Genomic DNA, 24,602 nt, shown 5'->3' on the forward strand with positions numbered 1-24,602 from the left:
TTATATTTCAATATAATTGGTTTCTTTTATAATCCTGTGGTTTTGTTTTTAATTGTTTGAGTCACTTAAGTACTCTGAGAAAAGCATCATAATCTTCACCAGATTGCCAAAAGCGTACATGAAATAAAGAAAAAAAGTTAAGAACTACTGGTCTATTGTTGTACTCATTTTTTACTCATGTGTAATACTTCTTGATCCCATTTGGAATTTTTTGGCAAAGATACTGGAGTGATTTGTCATTTTCTTCTCCAGCTCATTTTACAGATGAGAAAACAGGCAAACAAGGCCACAGTAAATGTTTGAGGCTGAATTTGAACTCAAGTCCTCTTAATTCTAGGGCTGGCACTCTATCTGCTGAGCCACTATTGGCTTAGATGATCTCTAAAGGTCTTTCTGGCTTTCATGGTCTTATTCTTTGCATTACTAAAATATTAGCAGAGATTGATAAGTCAGTGGGTGAAGGGGATGGGAGGAACGTGAAGAATCTCATGGGTTTCTGAGAAATACATAAAAGCTGTATGAAACTATTTACAAGGCTGACTTACCTCATCCCATTTACCACTGAATGCATATTGGGGATTATTAAATATTGCAAAAAATCAGCTTCAAAAATTATGGTAATTAACTTTTTATCTAATTGTAGCATCGTTTAAAATCACCTTCAATTGGACAGCAGTTTAACTGACTTTTTATTTTCCTTTTATCCCTCAGTAGTACTTAATCTGATAAGGACATTTTGTGCCTACAGATTCATTTTTATGTTTATTGCAAAGTGACTAGTGGGAAAATGAAAAATTCAGCCCCACGGCTAGAAAACAGATTCATTTATTGCCAAAAAATTGGTTTGACAAAATTGTTTGTCTTTGGGTAGAATTTGCCTAAACTGACCCATTATTGAGTAGGATTGGTTCAGTGCTGGTACTGGCAAAAAATTGATAATCATACTTGATAAAGTCATAATCATATTAATGATTGCTTACATTTAGTGCTTTAGATAAAAACATTTATGTTTACAGAGTGCTTAAAGTCCATCATCCAGATACTTAAAGTCCATCATCTCATTTGAATCTTGCAAATAGCTCTCTCTGGGAAATACATAACAATATAGTATGACATAACTGGGTTGAAGGTTAGGAGACCTGGATTAAGGAGGATATTCCTCCCATCTGAGTGAATTTAGAAAGGACAGGGAAAATTTTCTAGGTCTCAGTTTCCATATTAATAAAATATAAATAATCTCTATTTTTCCTACATTTGCTCCTACTAAGTACCTTCAGGCACTTCATTTCTCTTTTGGCCTGCCCTCCATGGTCCAACACCCTATCTCCACACTGTCTTTTCCTTTCCTTCCTAATGCACCTTTCCCTCTCAGGATCAAGGTCTTGGCTCCTTTAGGGGCAACAATTTGTCAAAGTGATATACTCATTAATATGAATGTGCTCATAGGAGAGGCTTAGAAGAAGTCTTCTCTTTCTCCCCATGATTTTCCCTTTATTTCCCTTCTAACAAACATGTATGTGTTTTAAAAGAGACCTTCTAGAAACAATGACTTTAAGAGTGAGAAATTCAGTTGAGAAGAGGGAAAAATGGGCAACTATCACATCAGACCAGGAAGTGTTATTTCTGGGTTCAGAGAGTGCTTGTTTAAGTGGTTGTTTTTCTTAAGGTTATTTTTTATAAATACCAACTTATGCATGTATTATCAAGTTTGGCCTTGGATTCTTTGCCCAAGAGCTGTTATTAGCAATAGCTTTGACTGGAGATTGGGAGATATATATATATAAAAGGGAGTTTGTTTCCAACTTAGGATAGTGCCAATATCTGATCAGTTCTAGCTAAGGGCTTGGATTACTCTGAAAATAACCTGATCACCCAGGGAAGCTTTTAGACAGTTCTGGTTTCCTCTGAATCACTGGTGCAAAGCTTTGAAGGTTCCCAGATTGGGATTGTTTTATAAACCTGATTGTACCCATGGAATTTTTCTTTTTCCTTCTTTTAATTTCCCCATACTTATGAAATCCTCTTCTTTAATTTCCTTCTAGGTCACTAATAAAGGGGACAAGTAATCACTCATAACAGTCAGTGTGGGTAATAGCTACTTGGGATCTTTAGCTGGAAATTTATCAAAACATTTTTCATAATTTTTTAAAAACAAACACTTGTGAGTTAAAAAGTCAAGTTTTCTCTGATTTCTTCTTATATCAAATTGTCTTTCCTTTGCAATTATCACAATGATCTTAATCACATTTGCCAAATAAATACTAAGAAGAACCAGAATTGACAACCTTTGGTTCTACTTACAGCAATTTTCTCTTCTATTTCTCTTTTCCCTGTTTTCAAAACTCAGCATACTAGAGGCAGCTAAATGGCGCAGTAGATAGATCTGTGACATTAGAGTCAGGAGAATCTAAGTTCAAATCTGGACTCAGACATTTACTAGCTATATGACCTCAATCAAATCATTTAAATTGTTTGCCTCAGTTTCCATATCTACAAAATGGGGATAATAATGGGACTTTGTCCTCCCAGGATTATTGTAAGGATCAGATGATATAATAAACTTTTTATAATATATATATATAATAAACTTTTTATAAAGTCCCTACTTATGCCCTAAGCATTATGACAAGCACTATCAATATTATCTCATTTGGTCCTCATAATAGCTCTGCAAAGTAGTTATTCCATTCAAATGGAATTAGAAGAAACTGAGACAGAGATTAAATGAATCACCAAGGATCACACAACTAGGAAGTCTCTGAAGTATGATTCAGATCTTCCTGTGTCCAGGGTCAATACTCAATTCCCTCTGCTGTTCACCTGTTTCCAGATATATTTGTTGGGGGCTGGAAGAAAGAGAAAAGGGAAATAGAAGAAAAAAGGTGGATGGTGGATCTACTATGCCTGTGATATAGGGAATGAAGGAATAATAGTTACTAAGATTCCTTTCAGCTCTAAAATTCATTTTTGTCAAGGATCAATTTTAATGACATTCTTCAACTCAATGTTTAAGCAATCTGCAAAATATTTGCCTTTCCAAGCAAGTACTCTGAATATTATCCCTCTTTTTGTTGTTGTTCAGATAGAGTTCCATAACATAGTTAGGTGTTAGCCTTGAGCCAATAGGCTCACATCATATTGAGCTCTAGCTCAAAGGGCTTTACAAGAGAACTTTGTTTTGAACCTGATTTTCAACATTTCTTAACAATGGCAATTATGATGACTTTAAAGTGATAATAAGGCACCTTGAACATACAGGATCTCCTATAGTCATGCACAAGAAAGCAACAGACCTCTCACTATATTTTGTATAAGGAAGAAATATGAAAAGAGAATGTGACTCTTACCTCAGGGACATTGATATGAGACCAGGTAACATTGGGAACCGATGTTGCAGGTAACTTGGTAGGAAAGAAAGGGTTGTAGTGTCCAGTGGCTGCCAAGTACATTGATAATGCCATGTTGAAAGGCAGGGTGAGGACAGGGAGATCCCACTTACAGAGCACTGAGCCCAATGCACTAGAAAAAATTGGACTGAAAAACAAAACAAAAATAATGAACCAGAAAGACCAACTTGAGAGTTACTATATAGTCAGATTTGACTTTATTTGGCAAACATATTCCTGCAAAGTTGTATGTAATGACAGAGTTAGTTAGACAGAGGATATAAATGCATTAGGAGAGCTACATTGAAAAAATAATCCTGGGGCAGCGAGGTGGTGCAGAGGATAGAGCATCAGCCCCGAAGTCAGGAGGACTTTAGTTCAAATCTGGTCTCAGACACTTAACACTTCCTAGCTGATATTCTCCCCACATCCTCTCCCTGCTAAATTTTTCTTTTAGTTATTTTTACCCTCTTTTTTGGATTGGTTAAAGATGTAGTACATGTACTTTTGAGTGACACAGGTTTCTACACTCTCCATAGCATAATAAAAAATCAAGAGGAAATACCTTCGCATGCATACAACATAGAAGAAAAGAAACTGAATCAAGCAATTTTCTTGAAAAATTATCTCATAAAAATGCATTGAATTACTGAAAAAAGCCTTGAAAATCTTAAACAATATGGAAACATATGTTTTAAGACCTTTGCCAACATGTGGAATTTTCCAATACTGAAAACCTCTATTTTAAAATCATAAGCATGAAGGAGAGAGGCAGCAAAGGGGTAGCAGGCAGAAGGCTAGAATTGGAATCAAGATGACCTGGGTTCCATCCTTCTTCTGACACTAACTAACTATGCCGATCCTTTAAATTCTCTGAGTCTTAGGCAGTTCCCTGGCCCTTATTTGGATATAGTCCTACTGACTTGAGGTTCTCACCACAAGCAAAATCACAGTTTTTCATGTCAGGATAAAGCAAGACAACCTTGTCTAATTTTGACATTGGATATGCAAATGAGTTTGAGAGACAGAGGACTTGAATTGACATTCTTGTTTTTCAACCATTACAATTGTGTTTGACTCTTTTTGATCCCATTTGAGGTTTTCTTGGTAAAGATACTGGAGTGGTTTGCCATTTCCTCCTCCAGCCCATTTTACAGATGAGAAAACTGAGGCAATCGGGGTTAGGTGACTTGCCCAGGGTCACATAGCTAGGAAATGTCTGAGGCAATTTGAATGCAGGAAGATGAGTATTTTGCCATTTTCTTGTTATTAAAATACTTCAAAAGGGAATGTAATATATTCAGCACTATTTGATATATATTCAGAATACATATAATAATGTAGGATGCTATCGCATAGGAATTTGTGTGTGTTTGGAGCTTAAAATTGGGTGACTTATTTTAGCATAAATAGCAGTTAAATTAACTAAATGTTTAGCATATGATCTCAAATAGCCAGTAGTATTAAATGTTAATTTTTTTCAGTTGCATACATGTTCTTGCAATGCAAATAAAAAAACCAAACATGCATTTCTTTTCTCTTTCTCTCACTCTCTCTTTCTTTTGCTGAGGCAATTGGAGTTAAATGATTTGCCCAGGATCACACATCCAGGAAGTGTTAAGTGTCTGAGACCAGCTTTGAAATCAGGTCCTCCTGACTTTAGGGCTGGTGTTATATCCACTGCACTACCTAGAAACATGCGTTTCTAAAATCAGTTTGTACTCACCATGTCATGGACATGACAATCACAGGAAATAAGAGCCACCAATAATAGTCTCCTTTGTAGCAGAAAAGAGCCATGAGTATTCCCACCAATGTGGCATTATAACCATGAAGTCCAGCTGCTATTGCTGACCTGCAGGAAAAAGGCACTGTATGTGATGGGCTGTAACATGGAGGAACAGAGGTTAGACCCCAGAGATCAGAATTGCCCAGAGTGGTGGACAAAAGCTAATGATCTAGTTTGATGCAAGGACAGCATTCTACCAAATATAACTTTCCTTTTGGGAGAAGCTCAGTAGTACAGAGAGAACCCTGCTTTGGGAGACAGAGATCTTGGGTTAACATTCTTGTTTTTCAATCATTACAGTTGTGTCACTTTTCATATCTCATTTGAAGTTTTCTTGGCAAAGAAAGTGATTTGCCATTTCCTTTTCTAGCTCATTTTACAGATTAACGAACTGAGGCAAATAGGATTAAGTGATTTGCCCAGGACAAGATAGCAGAGTAAAGGCAAGAACTTGCCCAACTTCTCACCTGAACTGCTCCAAATTCCTTTAAATAATGATTCTAAACTAATTTTAGAGCATCAGAACAGACAAAAAAGCAAAACTGGATGAGAAAAATAATTCCTTAAAATTAGAATTGAGCAAATATCCAGTTATGTGAGTCCTCGGGCATCATCCTCAAATTATTTGTATTTCATTATCAGTTTAGCAAAACAAGTTCTGGAGGACAGAGGCTGTTTTTGTTTTTATTGAGGTATCCTTGGACTTACTAGCAAGCTGGGTACCAGCTCAAAACAAAACAAAATAAATTTAATAAATACTTGCTGAATTGAACTGATCAGGTACATAAACATTTACAGGACACAAAAGCCTACAAAAGCAATTGATGTACTAATTATATATTTGTGTCTATTATTGAGGACCCTCAGGAGCCTAGCTCCAAACCCTGTATTGCTATCAATGACTAGGACAAAGAGATGGGAAATGGTAGGCTGCTTGTGAAAGGAAAGTGGGAGAAGAATAACAGATTGGACAGGCCCAGAACTGATGCTTATGAAGTATTCAAAGACTGAGAGCACATGAGAGGCTAAGGGCATTCCCTCAATCTTATGGTTCTCAATCTTCTCACTCAGGTAGGCAGAAAGATTGTTTGCTATGAGTAAATGAAGAAGAAATAGATCGGTGTTTGAAGAAGAGAAAAATTTGGATAGTCTTTTTGAATAACATGAAAGAGATCAACAGCATATGAATAAAAGAAATGTCATTCTATAGTTGTAAATATCGAGCAATGTTCTTATCCTGGATATTCATGAAATGGTTTTAAAAAAATATTTTGAAAACCAATATGATTTTTCTTTATAATCCAATGTAGGACATTTTATGCATTAAAAAGCATTATTTAGAGAAGGGGTCCATAGTATTTTCACCTTTTTTGTCATTGCTTGCTTTTTGTTTTCTTTCTTATTTTTTCTTTTTGATCATATTTTTCTTGCGCAGTATGATAATTGTGGAAATATGGATTACTTGCTATCTAAGGGAGGGGGTAGGGGTAAGGTAGGGAGAAAAAATTTGGAACATAAGATTTTTGCAAGGATGAATGTTGAAATCTATGCATATATTTTGAAAATAAAAAGCTAAAAAAATTAATTAAAAAAAAGAAAATCAAATCTCCCTTCTGATTTTTTATTCCTTGTGTAATCTTGAGGATTTCTCATGACCTCAGATTTCTTATTTATAAAATGAAAGGATAGACTAAATGACCTTGGAGACCCCCTTCAACTTGATCCAGCAGATCCAACATCTGATCCAGTGATATCTACATATGGGGGTCACAGAATCATTGTTTATTACCTTCCTAGGAAGCGACCCTTAGAGCTCATTAATCCTGCCCATTCATTTTAGAGAATACATATGTCTATACATCTACATGTAAATGTAAGCAGAGTAGTATAGCAGATATAGAGTTGACCTTAACATCAGGGAGACCTAGGTACCAATCCTGTTTTTGATGTTTTATTATTTTATTTATTTATTATATATTTATTATTTATTACATTATTTTATTTACTGGGGCCAGGACAAGACACAACTTCCTGGGCTTCAGTAATATCACTGAAAAAATGGAAGGGGATGAACGAGGTGATCTTTGAAATCCCTTGTCTAGATCTATGCTTTTTACATATATATATATATAAAGTGTGTATATGCTTTTTATATACATAAAAGCATGCCTTATAAACCTTGTATTCTAATAATATACCCCAGATAATTCACCCTTTAAAGGCTAGGTAGTTAGGGGGCATAGTAGAAAAAGTAATGGCTCTGAAATCAAAGTCAAAATCTGGTTTTAAATTGAGCCTCCTTTATTTGTGTGATTGTGGACTAGTCATTTATCTCCCTCAGCTTCTTCACTTTAGAATAAAAGAGCTGGATCAGATGCTGTCTAAAAGACTTGTCTGATTTAAACATGCAACGTTCAGAGGTAATTCTCAGCCTCTCATGGTACAGACCAGCAAAGTGAGATCTGGAGATGCTCATGTCTGCACGATCAGTACATTTGGCAGCTAGGTGGCACCATAGTGCATAGAGTCCTGGGTCTGGAGTGTAGGAATCCTCAACTTTCTGAGTTCAAATGCTTCACTTCTAGCTGTGTGACTCTGGGCAAGTCACTGAATCCTATTTGCCTCCATTTTCTCAAAGGTAAGATGAGCTGGAAAAGGAAATGGCAAACTACTGCAGTATCTCTGCCAAGAAAACTCCAAATGGGATCAAGAAGACTGGAAACAACGGAACAACAACAAATAGCAGTAGAACCTGGGTCTCCTGATTTGAAAAGATTAAAATTTTAAAAGCCTCAGAAATGTGAAAAGTTCCTATAATTTGGCTACAACATCCAATATCTCTGACAAGAGGGGGGAAATAGTATTTTGGATCCCGATTAAGAAAGACAATGGGCTTTTGAAAGTAAAAAATCACTTCATTTGAGAATTCATTTGCCATTCTTCTTTCCTCACCCGCACCAAGGTTAAGATGGACAGACCCAGGTGGACGATCCCTACCTGTCTTGCTTGAGCAGGAGGGCTGTAAGTGTAGACACTATATTTCCCAGGCACCCTGTGAGAGTAAACCAGGGACTCTGGACCAGCAGCCCAATTAGGATTATGATCCCACTGATGGGGTTATTAATAAGTGCCACTTGGGATATGCCTCGAAGAATCCAGTCAAGGAACTGAAGTATGATAGGTTTGTCTGAAAGAAACCAGAAAATGGAAGATTAGTCATTGCTAAGTATGGAAAGCAAAGACCTATATTCATGTAATCTCGGTGGGACAATGAACTCTGATCATCTAGTCCAGCTTGTACTTAAATGGGAATTCCTCCTGTGATATCTGTAATAAGTGGTCAGTCACTCAGCCTCCTCTTGCCCTGGAACCACATTTTCCACTCGGTTATCAAAGTGATTTTAGGTGTGACTATACCAGTTTTCTGGTCGATAAATCAGTGGCTCCCCATCACCTCCAGGATCAAATATAAAATCCCCTGTCATTTCAAGTTTTTCATTACCTGTCTGCTTCCTATGTTCCCAGTCTTCTATCCTATAATCCCATCCACAAATTCTGTGACTGGGTGACATTGGACTACAAGGGATTCTTTTCATGATATATTCAGTTTTTAGACCCTAAGCATTTTCACTGGCTGTCCCTCATAACCCATCTTGTCTCCTTGTTTCCCCTGCCTCCTTCAAATCACAACTAAAATCTTGTCTGCTACAAGAAGCCTTTCCTGATTTCCCTTCATGCTAGTGCCTTCCTTCCCTCTGTTGCTTCCTCATCAGATTTTGAGTTCCTGTAGTGCAGGAACTATTTTTTACTTTTCTTTGTAGCCACAGTGCTTAGCGTTTTTTCCTGGCACATAGTAGGCTCCTAGTAAGGACAAGTAGATAATGCAGTGGATAGAGTACTTGACCTGGAGCCAGGAAAAGCTGAGTTCAAATCTGGCCTCAAATACTTACTAGCTCTGAAACCCCGGGCAAGTCACTTAACCCTATCTGCCTTAGTTTCATCATCTGTAAAACAAGATAGAGAAGGAAATGGAACTCCAGTATCTTTGCCAAGAAAACCCCAAATGAGATCATGAAGAACTGAACATGACTGAAAATGAATGAACAATAACTTATAGACTCAGCAGTGAAAGTTGAGGTAGTAGAGTTTGGGGAAGTCTGTGATAGGAATGAAGAGGGGAAGAGGGAGAAGATATTCTTAAATAATAATTTACATTCATATAATACTTTTCAAGACTTCTGGGAGGTAAGTAGAGGAAACATTATCATTTCGTAGATGGATCCTTATAAACATCATGCCCTTATAGGTAAGAAAATTGAGACTTTAAGATAAAATCATTTATTTGGTGTCATTGGACCTTCCACTGAGATTATTTGTGTATGTGAAGGATTTAGATGGGAAGGAAAAGGGAGAGAAAGGGGTGCATACAGGAAAGAGGAAGTGAAGGTTGATGGGGAAAAAGAGAGAAATAATGATAGGGGAAGAAAGTGAGAGATGAAAAGGGGTTAGGAGAATCATTGAATGTTTCTTTCTCAGATAAAATGGAGAAGCAGGCTGAAAAAAAACAGAGAACTATGTCCCACAGCAGATATAGGTAGATACCTTTGAGCCAGTCTGCATATTCTCTCATATCTCCGGTCACATAGCGAATGGCTCTGGGAATGAACTTTCTCCTTCGCCATGATGAATCAGTTCCTTCTGAAGTGTCTAGCTTAATGACAGTGGGGTTATCCTCCATGGTTATTACTTGCCCTGGCTCCTTAAAGAAAGAGGAGAGCTTATTATTATTTCCATTTGTAAATGTGTCTTTGGAAGATCAGCTTGTTTAGGGCTTGAAAAATGAGATGATGTTCAGGAAGGAAAGCACCACTATTTTCCTTTTGAAAGAGAATAAAGCTGAAGAGGGTCCCTTAAATTTACCCTGTCACCAAAATCCCATTGATACATGGAGAAGAGCAGGCCTTCTTTAATTGTGTTATTTCTCATGTGCAGGATACCTGCCAGGAATGATTTTGCTTGTACAATAAGGAATGTGCTTTCAAGGACAGGGATGAGTTGCCATAACATTAATGCAATTTAGAGATGGGTAAAAATGCAGAAAATAATTAAATTTTACCTCAACTAAGAAAGGAAACTTTCTTAGTTTAAGTTTCTTTTTTTCCAGAAAGGTCTTTTTTAAATGAAAAGTTTTAAATGAAAAAGATTTTTAAATATCCCAATGTATAAAACTCAGATTAATTTGCATGTGTTCATCAGTATTGCATTTGGATTGATTATTCTGCAAAAGTATTGACTGAGGGAACCAGAGATCCTGATCTCCCTTAAAACAGCTCAAAAATGATATAAATTGAAATTTTATTTAGGCACAAATTTTCAGGCATATTTTCCAATATGTTAAGTAGGATACACTTTTAGTATTCTAAAGAAGATTCCCTTCCCTGAAAGTCAAAAGGACAAGTGATTATTTGAACTTGTATTTGACTTATGTTGTTGCTGTTGTTATGTTGTTGCTGTTGTTATGTTGGTGCTGTTTTTGTTGACTATTTGAGTCCATGAAATAACCCAATAACATCTTACATCCAAAGAGTTTTGTAGACAGAAGGAAAGAAAGTGGATAACATAGGTGAGAATAAAACAGGAATACAAATGGAATAACCATGACAAGAATGCAAGAAGCCGATACCAAGAGCATAATTGCGATAAATATGACATAGGAAAATATTAATAACAAATCCATGGAACCGCACAAAAGAAGAATGCCAAATACATCTAAGATAAGTATTCAAATGAAAACCCAATGACATAAAGAAAACAAATGTGCAAAGGATAATGCCTATAATATAACCCAGATAATCACACAGAAGGAAAACTTCAACATCTTACCCAGGAGAAGTATGCAAAGAACAAGAGCAAAATCATAACTAGGAAAATTATGCAAAAAAGAATGAGAGTGCCAACCAAAATAAACGTGCATATACTGTGTAATCAGGATAAGTGTGAGGAAGGGAACGGTAATAACATAATGAAAAATGGCTAAATGTGCAAAAGAGAATGCCTTAAATATGATCCCACTAAATGCAAAGGTGAATGCTAATCACAGAAGTAGGATATTAAGCAAAAGAGAATACTGATAATATAACCAACAATAATATTTTTAAATGCCAACAAGCGAACCACAAAGGTACAAAAATGCCAATGACCTAACCAAAATCAGCATGCAAGAAGAGAATCATATATCATCATCTTGATCAATGTCCAAAAAGATCGCCAATCACATAACCAGGAGAACTAGGCAAAATGAGAATGCCAGCACCATACCCAATCCTAGTGTGTAAGAAGAGCAGACCAAGGCCATAGCCACAATAAATATAGACGAGATGAAGTATTATGACACAAAAAGGTAATATATATAATATGAACCAAGTGTTGGATAATAGTATTTTTTTTTAATGTGCAGTTGAGGAAAGGCAGATGGGATACAGAACTCTAGGTAACTTCCCTATGAATAAGCAACTCTTCTATAATTCAATTTTCAGCCTAGGCAGTTACTTAGGGAATGAGACACTAAATATCTTTTCCAGGGTCACACAACTTGTACCATGGCAAATTTAGAAGTCAGATTTTCCTGTCTCCAATGCTCAGGCTCAATCTTCTGCCATACTACCTCTCATGTTAAGGAAAAATCAATAACATAACTTTGGGTATGCATGCAAAGAAACATGGACAAGAGCAAAATACTTTGAAATGACATAGACATGGTAAAAGAACTATAGGAAAATGCCCAAAGTACAAAACCACAATTAGACCAGTAGATAACATCAGGGTGTTACAGTGATGACAATTTGATAGCAGAAAACTGAGGGCAAGAGCAGGATGAGTGCCCAGAGATAGACACCTTTTTTCATGGGTCAGGCTGGGAACAGGTGCTATTAATCAATGCCAATCTGTGAGAGTTACTTTTAGATGCCTATCATTCCATTTACAAAAGCATTTACTAACAAGAGGATTACTAAGGGGAAATTAATGCTTGGGATTGATCACTATTATTTTTTCGGTATTGATCTTTTGGCTTTGAATTTTCTTTTATTTCCAGTGGAGGGTTAAACATTTACACATTGACTACAGATAATTACTTGATGAGTTACAGATCAGGCACATTTTGCTTTGATAAAAGAATGAAACTGTATTAGCCACTAGAATCTGAGCTTCTTTCATAAAGCTGATTTAAGTAGAATGAAAGCTGCTTGAGGGCAGAAATCATTTTTTAAAAGTCTGTTTTTAGTACAATGCTATGAAGACATAGTAAGCATTTAATAAATGGTTATTCAACTGAATTGATTTTTAAAGGAAGGTGGTCTTAGACTCAAATTTCCAGAAGACAAGATATGCATTTTAAAAATTTTGTTTGTTTTGTTTGTTTCAGAACAACTGACATTAGTTGTTCTCCAGGCACAGGCACTTTGAAAGTGCCTTTTGATAATGCTTGAAGGATTAAGCTACTTCTTGTTAGCATCAAATGAGTTCAAATGCTTGTTTTTACAAGTCACAGGGAAAAAAAAGAGAAGAGACATGTTAAAATTCCTCTTTAGTAATCCTCTCCTCATAGAGTATGTCCTTTACAGAACTGGAAAATTTTACAAAAGTCACAGTACTCTGGTCAAGACAAAGGGGATCAATCTGGTAACCTGGCTTTCTGTGTATTCAGAATTTTAAAAGGGAAGGACAGGTAAAAGACAAAAGTCAGTATAATTTGTCCCCTGATTAAAAGGCCATCTAAATATATGGCATATTACAGAGTAAATATATTCATTCTCTCAAACTTGGGGACTTAAAGAAAAAGCCCCCCAAACCTCTGCTATTTTGGAACTTTGGAAATTGAAGTATAAATGAAAGCAGGCAAGAAAAACCTAGCCAAGAAAAATTGTCCAAGTACAGAAGTAAAAATAAAAGTCAAATCATGTTATCTTTTCTTCAGCTTGACAGCTTGATATATATTAGATTTATTATTATTATTATTATTTTTTTGCTAAAGTTTGCCTCTGGGAAGGAAGCTTTTTTCTTTCTTAAAGATAACTGCTGCTGCTCCAGAGTCTTACAGATATTTCTTCTAGATGACTGGAATATCACAGAGCAGGTATATATTGCTCAGCCTTTTAAATGTTTTGGCTGTAGCTAAGATAGATTTCAGCAATTTAAATAAAAATATACAATTTCTTGTGACCCAAGAAACTTTGTAATATCAGAATACTTGTTTTGTGGCTCTGTTAGTTCCTTTATTTCCCCCTTTAATCTAGATACTAACTGGGCAATTGGAAAACATTACCTGAGTAATACCCAGTACCATTTGACCAATATTCTAGATTGCAATTATAGACACTATAATCTTAGCTAAATTGCCAAAGGCAAAAAAAAATCAATATTACAGAAGATTTGACTGCATTAGGAAGGTGGAAAGTAAGGGGAAAGGACAATACATGAAAATTCATCCACTGAGCCATCCTGATATTTACTGTACACTCACTGTGTATAAGATACTATGTACCAGTTATGATTCTATGATTTTCATTTGTAGTCTGATTTTCCTTCTTGGTGGCCAATGACTTACAGACATTATTAAGTCAATCATTTTGTCCCCAGATGAATTTCCTTAACTCGCTCAAAGTGATTTATGAGTCCCAAATTTCCTGGCACGCATTTCCCAGCCTGCCCACCTCGTTTCCACTGGTTTTAGAGGGTGTGTTAGGTATTCAAAGACTGCACTGATATGGGTCAGTTTGAGCATTTTTCAGATATCAGCCAAGAACTCCCAGGAATTCCCCCATAAACACTGCCATAAGCCAGATCCCAAAGATCATCCATAGAAAGGGATTATTTTGAAATAGGCATACCTGTTCCTCCAGCCCATCCACAAGAAGTAAACTTAGATGTGTGCCTTGGGCTTCTGCCTCAAAAGTTTTGTTTCCAAAATTATTTGTCCAAAGAGAATTATGTGGGGTGTCACCAATGCCATTCAAAGTATGTCCATTCATCCTTCCTTTCCTCCATATGACAAGGGGTAAAAAATATGTAAATCAGGAAACATGCTTTCTGCTAAAATATAGATGGAGGCCAGAATGCCAGGAATGAAGTAGAAATATTATAATCTTACATTACGGGGTCTAAGAACCTCCTGATCAAGTCATCTACAAGACCAAAAGATAATATGTCCTTACATTTTTTACCAACAAAATGCTGGTCATGACAAGAGTTGTTTGACTCTGAGATCCTACCCTTCATTCTAATATAGCACATCAAATGTGCAATGACAAAAGAACAGATTCTGATTCCAATATTATTTCATAGTTCTTTTTGATGAATTGTCAGTGAATTCAGGAACTTTTTTCATTCTAGCACTGAAGATTAGATTTTATGTCTTGAAAGAAATAAAGCTAAATTGTCATGTCTCCATCTTGTGGTCAAATGCAGATATATGAAAAGCAGGCAAAATTATGGTGATTTTTTTGGTCTACCAAAAAAAGTGAAAAAAAAAAAAAAAGGTTTTTTGGAAGTGAGAGACAATTGTTTTTAATTTTTTTTAAGACAATACTCAGAAAACTTTTATTCACTGCCAAGCTTCTCACCCTGTTGCTCAGGTTAAGGAATTCTTTCATTTTCAAACTAGTAAAAGGCTTAAATGAAATCTGTTGATAACATGCTTTAAACCATTCAACAAATAACAGATAATTTTTAGACACTTCCACAAGATACTGTTCCTTCCTCAAAAGTAACAATTTTAAATTATATTAGAAAACAATGAAAACTTAGCTTATAGGACAAAGTCTGTTAACTGGGAAAAGCAATGAGTAAAATGCCTAAAATCCTTTTTTATCTTTGGAGAAGACTTTTTATCTTTATGTCTAAGAATACCATCCTTCCTTAAGAAGTTCCAGAGTAAGCTCTTTAAATTCATCTGCTGGGTTGGTACGAAACTGAAAAGCTTCAAAATAGCGATTAAGACTAGCTTTCCCCCAATCAAATCTTTTTCACAATTCCATAGTACTGTATATTTGAAATCCATAAAGCTGAAGACTGGCATTTCTCAACTCTTGAGGCAAGTGTCACATATAAGTTACAAAGTCAATTGATGAGTTTAAAATAAAATCTCCAGTTGCATAATTAACATATAGTTGGGTTTTTTCTAAATGAGGGATATTCAAATATTCATGTTCTAGTATGAACAGAATTTCTATCATTAAGATATCCATTTGGTACTTACAAATAGTCTTTAATTTGGGTATTCTCAGTTCTGATGTAGCAGATGGAGCCCAATTCCCTTTAAAGCCAAAGGCTGGAATAAGAAAAAAGAAATTGTCCTGTATTCCTTTCCCTAGTAAGTCCTTTTCTTTCAATGATCTATGAATCAAAATCTGGAAGTTTGCATATATGTGGAAGTACCATCAGATTTGCCCTAGCAAGTGACTTCAAATGTAATAGAACAATTCTTTCCATTCCATAGGCTTTTGTGAAACAAACTCTCTCAGCATGACAGGACATGTAGAAAAAGACATAAATCCATAATTAGGAAGGCTAATACCCTGTGCCTCACTTATTCCCATTGAGTCATAAAAATGTAAAGTTTTCTATGCTATTTAACTATTTCAAGAACATAAGCTTCTTTAGCCTGGATAATGTTATGAAATCCAGAGGAACCTGGAATCACTGTTTTAGGTTTGGAGAGGGAGGGAGGGAATTTCAGAAGTCATCGAACATCGTAAGATCATATGTAGGTTTATACTTGGAAAGATCTTGGGAGTCCACTTAGTTCACTCTCTTTATTTTCTATAATAATAATATCTAGTATTTGTAATAGCACTGGAAAGTCCAAAAAATTCTTTATACATGTTATCTCATTTGATCCTCACAGTAAAGTTGGGAAGTAGGTGATTAACAAAGGGTGTCTTTAAAATGCAGTTTTAAGCTTTGATAATTTAATCTTATTCATTTTTAGCTCAATAGTTAAAACTACATTAAATTTTTGGGAATATTCTGTATTATTCCCATTTTATGATGAGAAAACTTAGGCTGAGAGAGGGTGATTTACCCCTGGTGACAGAGCCAACATTTGAACTCTAATTCTGAAGCTGTATCAGCTAGTTGAGAAAACTGAAATTTAGACAATAAGGGATTTGTCCAAAATGACATAGTTAATGGCAGAGCTGGGTCCAAACTCACCTCTTTGATTCCAAATTCAGTATTCCACGGAAGGACAATTTAGCAGTCAAAGGGATTCCCTTGTCACATATCCTCTGTCACTTTTGTGCAAAATTATTCTTCTACTCTGTCTTAACACCAGAGAGGAAGTAAAATGCCTCAATGAACAACAACAGAACATTCAAACTGTATTAAAAAAGTTGGTGGTTAGGGTTAAAAGAAAACAAAAATCCCCAGAAACTTACTACGTCCCTTGAACTTTGCCTTTAGAACTAGTCTATTTCATTTGGGCTTACGGAGAAACTGCAGTTTTTCAAAAAGAGGAGGAGGAAATAAATACATTCAGATAAATAATAATAGAAATTACCTAGTAATGAGGAAAACTCAAAATAATAGACATTAAGAGGATACTTACAAATTCTCTGGCTTCTTGTGGACAGAAGGCAGTGACTGATAAAAAACTTGAGCAGGATCTTTGAAAAGGAAGAGTGCTAAGTAGCCGCAGATATGGTTGAAGAGGGAGTCATCTAACAGTTTTTATATATCCCATACCCAACTCTGCATATAAATAGTGGCCGGTGTCTCCTCCCACTCCTGGCACAAGAGGTCAAGAAATGCTGAAGAACTAGTCATTTGACTTTTCCACCTTAAGCCTTGTCTTTGACTCCATGCCAGACACTGGACCATCTTTTCTACGGGTTTCTAGGGTGTTTGTTCTGTTGGCTTTCTTTCTTTCCAAGTTTCATCTTTTCTTTCTCCAGACTGTTGTCTTAGAAACAGCCTTCCCCCGTCCCATGCCATCTTTTCCCCTTTCTTTTCCCCTCCCACCCCAAAGAGTTCCAGACTCTTGATTTGTTTCCCTCTCACTGGACTCCAGCTGGGAAAAGGCCAATACGATGCCGTTTTAACCAGAAATTGCTACTTGGATCAGTCTGCTCTCCAGATGGATCCTGGACAGACAAGGCAATTTTTCTGTGTGTCATTTTCTCTATGACACACTTCTGGACCAATCCATTCATGAAAATCCAGAATTTTGGATTAAAACAACCTTTCTGCTGGAAAAGCACAACCCTATAGTCTTCCAGCAGCACAGTCCTGTCTCAGGATAAACTGGTATGTTTGCAAAGGTTGGAGACAAACATTTCTTAACCAGGTAAAATTGAAAGCAAAGTTGAAGCTCTCTCTTTTCCTCCCCCTCCCCCCTTTTTTTTCCTTCTCCAGCTTCAAGAGTGTGGCATTCTTCTTCATAACACAGACCTCTTGACCTCCTCAGTCACCTGGTCTTTACTCCAGCTGTGGATCATGATGGGGACAAAATTAAAACAAACATGAAAAAGGTGCCTGTAGCACAGGCGGCTGCCAGCTCCTTTGGCCCCTGCTACCTCACCAGAGCCGGGACTGTGATAACCCTTGTCAGCCTCCAGCACCGGTATCGCATCTGTACAGAGTAAACTCTCTTGCACCACCCACTGGACAATGGCCAGACTTGGTTTGAAACGTCCTGAAATGACAATAATCCCTGTCCAGACGGCATCCTCTCAGGTGGGTTAGAGATCATGGATTAAGAACAGTATAACTGTATGGACATGTATACATATATTGTATTTAACTTATGTTTAACATAGTTAACATGTATTGGTCCACCTGCCCATCTGGGGGAAAGAGGGAAAAATTTGGGACAAAAGGATTTGCAATTGTCAATGCTGAAAAATCACCCATGCATATATCTTGTAAATAAAAAGCTATAATAAAAAAAATTTCCCATTAAAAAAAGAACTGGATTTGATTCAACCTTTTCATTTTACATTTGAGGAGACTGAGGTAGAGAGATGTGATGCCGAAGGTCGCACAGGTAGCAACAGGAGAATCTGAATCTCAGCTCTCTGTTTTTAAGTGTAATAAGCTTTCTACTCTATCTTGGAGCCTTAATACTGTGCATTCCCGAAGCAGCTGGGGTAGTGGACAAGGAGAAGGTCAGGAACATCACTGAGAGACTAGGCAGCTGGGCGACAGGGAACAGCAGTCACACTGTGCACCAAGCCCTTCGCTTCCAACATTTTGATCCAAGTAAAAGATTCAAAAGAAAATCCAAGACTGAAAATGGGAAGCATTCCTAAAATATGAGAGGAGAAGGAACCTTGACAGGGACTACTGGATGTATGTGAAACCCACTTAGTAGAGTTACATTCTTGTCTTCCTCCAGCTTTCTCACTGGTCATAACATAAGAAACCTGGTTGGTGATAATAGCATTTAATTCCAGAACCTGGGGTCCTGGAAAACCATCCAATGCTCTCGATAAGCATAGAGGGATGATTGTCATAGTATATAAAGAAATAGTGAAGGATAGTGGAGAGAGCTGAAGAGGGAGGAGTTAGGAGTCAGGAAAACCTAAAAGCAAGTAACTCCTCAGAGACATATTGACGTGAGATTTGGGGCAAGTCACTAAACCTGGGCAATTCAGCATTAAGTGTAAGTTATTGAGCACAAGCTGATCTGCATAGATAGGAGCCTCCGGACCTTTATATCAGTAAAATCACAGGTCCTGATCCAAAATATATACATGCATACATGTGTGACCTTGCTCACAAACATCCAAGGGCTAATAAGATAATTTCTGTCCCCCTTTAATTTGCTTAGTTGTTTTGGACTTCAGATAGATATTAGTAAAATATTTAAAAAGTATCTACTGTGTGCCGGGTATTGTGCCAAGTCAGGGATAGAAATACACAAAACCAAGAAAGTTCTTGTCTTTAAGGAGATTATATTCTAATGAAGAAGAAATATAAAGGCGAGCTGGAATAGTCTAAACGGAGAACAAATATAAATGGAAGCTTGAAAGTAGGGGATGGGACATGGCACGAAGAACTGGCATGGAAGCCTGGTTCTATTAAGGTAAGAGGCAGATTCACCTATCAGAACCTGAGTCCCTGAAGTGCACTCACCCACTCTTAAAACAGAATGGGATCCTTACTCACAACATTTGGCAGACAGCTCAGGCTGGTGGTCTGTATTCTTGACAAACGCTTTCTTCTCTTCCTGCCCCAGTTCCTGAATCCTTCTACCCTTTACCTACAACTGTCACAGAGGCTTTAAAGACAGAAGCCTGCTGGTCAAGGTATCTATTCATTTTGGGAATGCCTCCCAATTGCCCTGGTTGCCCAGCTATCTCAATTCACATTTTTCCTCCATTTCAGGCCATTAGCCCCCTGGGCTTCATTCTGGGCCAAGGAATTCCACCCTTAGTTCTAAGCCGAGTCTCTATCCTGATTCTTAGATGTAACTGCCTGAGGCACTGCAGGTGTATCCTTGGATTTCATTGCCAGAGGAATCCACAAAGTCTAGCAGGTTTTAGCGTTCATGTTCCTGTAGTCAAGCAGGGCTCAGATGGCCAAATTTAATCTTTCAGTCCTGGTTTGCTATTGGAAAGCTTTAGAACAAAGACTTGGAAGACAAGGGTAATTTCCTCACTGCCTGAACAGGAGAATGTTAGTCTGGGGACTCTGATTCAATCTGGCCAGCCGAGGGGAGAGGAATCTGTACCTCCTGGAGGAGCCACTATCCCACCTGGCTCTCCTGCTCCTTCAGCTAGAAGCCCATCCGCAGGCTTTCATCCTGGGGAGGTCACACTATCAAAGCAAACATATATTCCTTGTTGTCCTAGAATATCCCCCTACATGAATAGCCCTTTTCTGTCCTACCTCTTCTAACACTTTCATCCCCATTCCATTCATATACATCTCCAGACACAATTTGGGGCTCCACTAATCCCTTCCACTCTTTGGAGAGACAGGTAAAGGTGGAGGTGGACAGAGCACTAGACCTGCAGTCAAGAAAACCTACAGATACTTATTGACTGTGTGACCCTAGGTAAATTATCTAATCTGTTTGCCACAATAAAATGGGTTAATAACAGCATCTTTCTTATTGGATTGTTGTGAAGGTCAATAGAAATAATATTTATATATTCTTTTCCACCTTCTACTCTACTATTAGGAAACTCTATTGTAAAAAGAGTTCCCTGCTTCTTTTCCTCAGTTGCTTCTTTTTTCATTGTTATTATTATTATTATTATTACCTGTATCAGCCAAAGTCTGGCTTTGCCTTTAGGACATTATATTTCTGGATAGTTTATCTGAGGGAGTAGATCCAACTTCTTGGAGTGTGACACAGAAGTTAACATACTCTTTACTTTGGAGAACTCTAAGCCATCTATCTCTAGATGGATTAGAGAGATGACCTCTGAATGCTTTTACAACTCAAAGAATCTATGCTTCTAAATGTTTAAGAATATTCTAGGTTTGAGAATGAGCAAGGTTGGCCAGTCAACTCATGATAGAATTTTCCACTTTCCACTTGCTGTGACCTGGGAGAGATTATTTCAGGGGTCCTCAAACTACGCCCGCGGGCCAGATGCAGCAGTTGAGAAAGTTTATCCCCCTCACCCAGGGCTATGAAGTTTCTTAATTTAAAGGCCCACAAAACAAAGTTTTTGTTTTTACTATAGTCCGGCCCTCCAACAGTCTGAGGGACAGTGAACTGGCCCCCTATTTAAAAAGTTTGAGGATCCCTGCAGATCATTAAGTAATTTTAAGCGATCCTCTAATTGTAAATCCATAGACCTTTACTTTATGTCTCATTCTCCTCAAACACTAAGTATCATTTACCATTGATAACTAATTATTTCTTTCTTCTTGAAAGTCTCTTCTTCTTTGGCTTTTATGTTGTTTGGTCACTGACTTTTTGTGATCCCAGTTGAGGTTTTCTTGGCAAAGATTCTCCATATAAGTGCCTTTTGGAGTTGTTCACCATGTCCCTTTCCACTCATTTTACAGATGAGGAAACTGAGGCCAATGGAGTGAAGTAACTTGCCTAGGGCCATACAGCTAGGAAGTATCAGAAGCTGGATTTTAACTCATATCTTTCTGATCCCGGGTTTGGTCCTCTATCCCACTCATTTGGCTTTTGGAGCCCCCTGCAATTCTAATCCTCTTGCTACCTCCTTTCATCCCTTGTATCTCTTTCATGAGTTCTTCTTTTTGCCCCATAAGTATAGACTCTTTCTTAACGTTCTGTCTTTGAGCTATTCTCTTCATATATTTTCTTCATCCAAGGCATTGTGCCCTCTATTGACTTTAGTGAATTCCTCAAAACAGATGATTTCCAAATCTTTTTTTTTTCTATCACTCTTAAATGAGTTCCCATTTTCCATCTCCTTATCTACAAATGCTTATTGAATATTTTTTTTAGATGTCATACTACTGACTTCAGACTCAACATGTTTGAATTAAATGAATGATTATTCTTCTACAAACCAGCTTCCTTTTCTTCTTTCTCTAATTTATGTCAGTAGTGCCATCATTCTCACCAGTTAGGCTAAAAATGTCAGAATCATCTTGAATTCCTTCCTTCTTTCTAGCTACTCATATCCTATTGGCTGCCAAGTCCTGAAAATTCTTCCTTCTCAATACTATTTCTCTTAAATCTATTCCTTCTTGTCTATTCTCAATACAATCATCCTAGTACATACACTTATTATGTCATACCTGGACCAGATACATAGAATCATAAAGCTGAAAGGGACCTCTTGGAAACTCCCTCCACCACATTCTGGACACATGGACATTCCATGTCTCTTTGAAAATTTCCCATTAGGTAGAGAACTCAGGATATGTTGAACTCATTCCATTTTCAAACAGCTTCAATTGTTAGGAAGCACTTAATTGGGCTTTCCCCCTGAAACTTATAGATACTGGTTCTTGTATTGCTCTCTCGAGTAATTCATAAATCTAATTGCTTTCTGGATGGCATACCTCACTATCATGTTCTTCCTTCTCTTCAGATCTACTCTACTCAGTTTCCTCAACAGTTTTCTCATATGGCATGGTTTTGGGTCTCACCTTCCTGTGTGGCCTCTGCCCCTTTGTTCTTGTCGCTCTTACTAATTGGAACCTAGAAATAAGCACAATATCTTTGATGTGCTCAGACCAGGACTAAGTGTCACAGGACTATCACCTCCCTCATTTTAGATATTATACTTTTATTGATGCAACCTAAGACCTTCGCTTTTTTTTTGAATGTACTAGTCTAATCATTTCACTTTGATCTTAATATTTATACAATTGATTTTTTCAATTTGAGCACAAGACTTCACATTTCTCTCTATTCAATTTCATCTTAAATACACTTTGCCCACATTCTAGCTTATTGAGATCTTTTTTGAATTCTCATGTTGTAATTCAAAATATTTGCTATACTTCTCAGCTTCATGACATTTTAAAGTGTCAGTAAAGATTTCCCCTGTAATTTTTCTTTCTTTTAGACAGTTTTTTAAAGGGGAAAAAGAAAAAGAAATAATTATGAAAAACTATACACTACTGGGGAAAAATTCAATTGTATATGCAATATTTTACATTTGTGCCTTCCATGTTTGCTAAGTATCCAGTGGAGGTGTCTTTTATAGCTCTTTTTGGGGGCCAACCTTGTTCTTCAGTATTTCATAACATGCAGTTTTTATTTCCCTTTAAATTGCTGTAATCATTGTGTATATTGTTTCTTGGCTCTGTTCACTTCATTCTGCATCACTTCATATAAATCTTTCATGCTTTTCTGTATTCATCATGCTCCTTGTTTCTTTCTGCACAATGGTATTCCATTGCATTCATGTACCACCATTTGTTTAACTATTCTCCTGTCCTCTCCTGAGGGTACTCATTTCACAGCTCTACCAATAATTCATTTGTGTGTGCCTATCTTTCCACAACCTTTCCAACAGGGACTATTTCCATCTTTTATTATTTTTGCAAATTTGAATTTAAATTTTAAAATTAAATTAAACTGAATTTTAATTAATTAATTTTAATGAACTTTAATTAAAATCAAACTTATTAATGACCTAGAAAAAATAACAACAAAGTTCATATGGAAAAACAAAAGATCAAGAACCTCAAGGGAATTAATGAAAAAAAAATCAAATGAAGGTGGCTAAAATTATATTATAAAGCAACGATTATCAAAACCATTTGGTATTGGCTAAGAAATAGATTAGTTGATCAGTGGAACAGGTTAGGTTCAAAGGACAAAACAGCCAATAACTTTAATAATCTAGTGTTTGACAAGCCCAAAGGCCCCAGCTTTTGAGATAAGAACCCACCATTTGACAAAACTTGCTGGGAAAATTGGAAATTAGTATGACAGAAACTAGGCATTGACCCACACTTAACACCGTACACCAAAATAAGATCAAAATGGGTTCATGACCTAGGCATAAAGAATGAAATTATAAATAAATTGGAAGAGCATAGGATAGTTTATCTCTCAGACCTGTGGAGGGTCTCTTCACACCTCCTCTGTGGAGGAGGAAGGAATTTATGACCAAAGAAGAACTAGAGATCATTATTGATCACAAAATAGAAAAATTTGATTATATCAAATTGAAAAGTTTTTGTACAAACAAAACTAATGCAGACAAGATTAGAAGGGAAACAATAAACTGGGAAAACATTTTTACAGTCAAAGGTTCTGATAAAGGCCTCATTTCCAAAATATATAGAGAATTGATTCTAATTTATAAGAAATCAAGCCATTCTCCAATTGATTAATGGTCAAAGGATACGAACAGACAATTCTCAGACGAAGAAACTGAAACTATTTCTAGCCATATGAAAAGATGCTCCAAGTCATTATTAATCAGAGAAATGCACACTAAGACAACTTTGAGATACCACTACACACCTGTCAGATTGGCTAGGATGACAAGGAAAGATAATACGGAATGTTGGAGGGAATGTGGGAAAACAGGGACACTGATACATTCTTGGTGGAATTGTGAACACATCCAGCCATTCTGGAGAGCAATTTGGAACTATGCTCAAAAAGCTATGAAACTGTTCATACCCTTTGACCCAGCAGTGTTATTACTGGGCTTATACCCCAAAGAGATCTTAAAGGAGGGAAAGGGACCTGTATGTGCAAGAATGTTTGTGGCAGCCTTCTTTGTAGTGACCAGAAACTAGAAACTGAGTAGATGTCCATCAATTGGAGAATGGTTAGGTAAACTGTGGTATATGAATGTTATGGAATATTATTGTTCTGTAAGAAATGACCAGCAGGATGATTTCAGAAAGGCCTGGAAAGACTTACATGAACTGATACTGAGTGAAATGAGCAGGACCAGGAGATCATTGTATACTTCAACAACAATACTATATGATGATCAATTCTGATAGATGTGACCCAC

At 36.8% G+C, this 24,602-nt stretch overlaps 1 protein-coding gene across 3 annotated transcripts in view; it reads right to left on the reverse strand.

Moving 5' to 3' along the window:
• SLC14A1 (solute carrier family 14 member 1 (Kidd blood group)) overlaps positions 1 to 24,602 on the reverse strand; it is a 100,032-nt gene that overhangs the window by 21,527 nt on the left and 53,903 nt on the right. Inside the window, exons 1-6 of one of the 3 annotated variants that reach the window (XM_051969683.1) lie at positions 16,781 to 16,894; positions 15,431 to 15,502; positions 9,778 to 9,934; positions 8,173 to 8,362; positions 5,113 to 5,241; positions 3,348 to 3,534 (exon numbers count right to left, since the gene is read on the reverse strand). In XM_051969683.1, coding sequence (XP_051825643.1) covers positions 3,348 to 3,534; positions 5,113 to 5,241; positions 8,173 to 8,362; positions 9,778 to 9,913 — 642 coding nt within the window. In that variant the 5' untranslated portion in view covers positions 9,914 to 9,934; positions 15,431 to 15,502; positions 16,781 to 16,894. Of the gene's footprint in view, positions 1 to 3,347; positions 3,535 to 5,112; positions 5,242 to 8,172; positions 8,363 to 9,777; positions 9,935 to 15,430; positions 15,503 to 16,780; positions 16,895 to 24,602 lie in introns of those variants that run through there. The other 2 variants (XM_051969682.1, XM_051969681.1) reach the window with 2 other exon arrangements.

This window comes from Antechinus flavipes, chromosome 1 (assembly GCF_016432865.1).
Source record: "Antechinus flavipes isolate AdamAnt ecotype Samford, QLD, Australia chromosome 1, AdamAnt_v2, whole genome shotgun sequence".
NCBI lineage: Eukaryota > Metazoa > Chordata > Mammalia > Dasyuromorphia > Dasyuridae > Antechinus > Antechinus flavipes.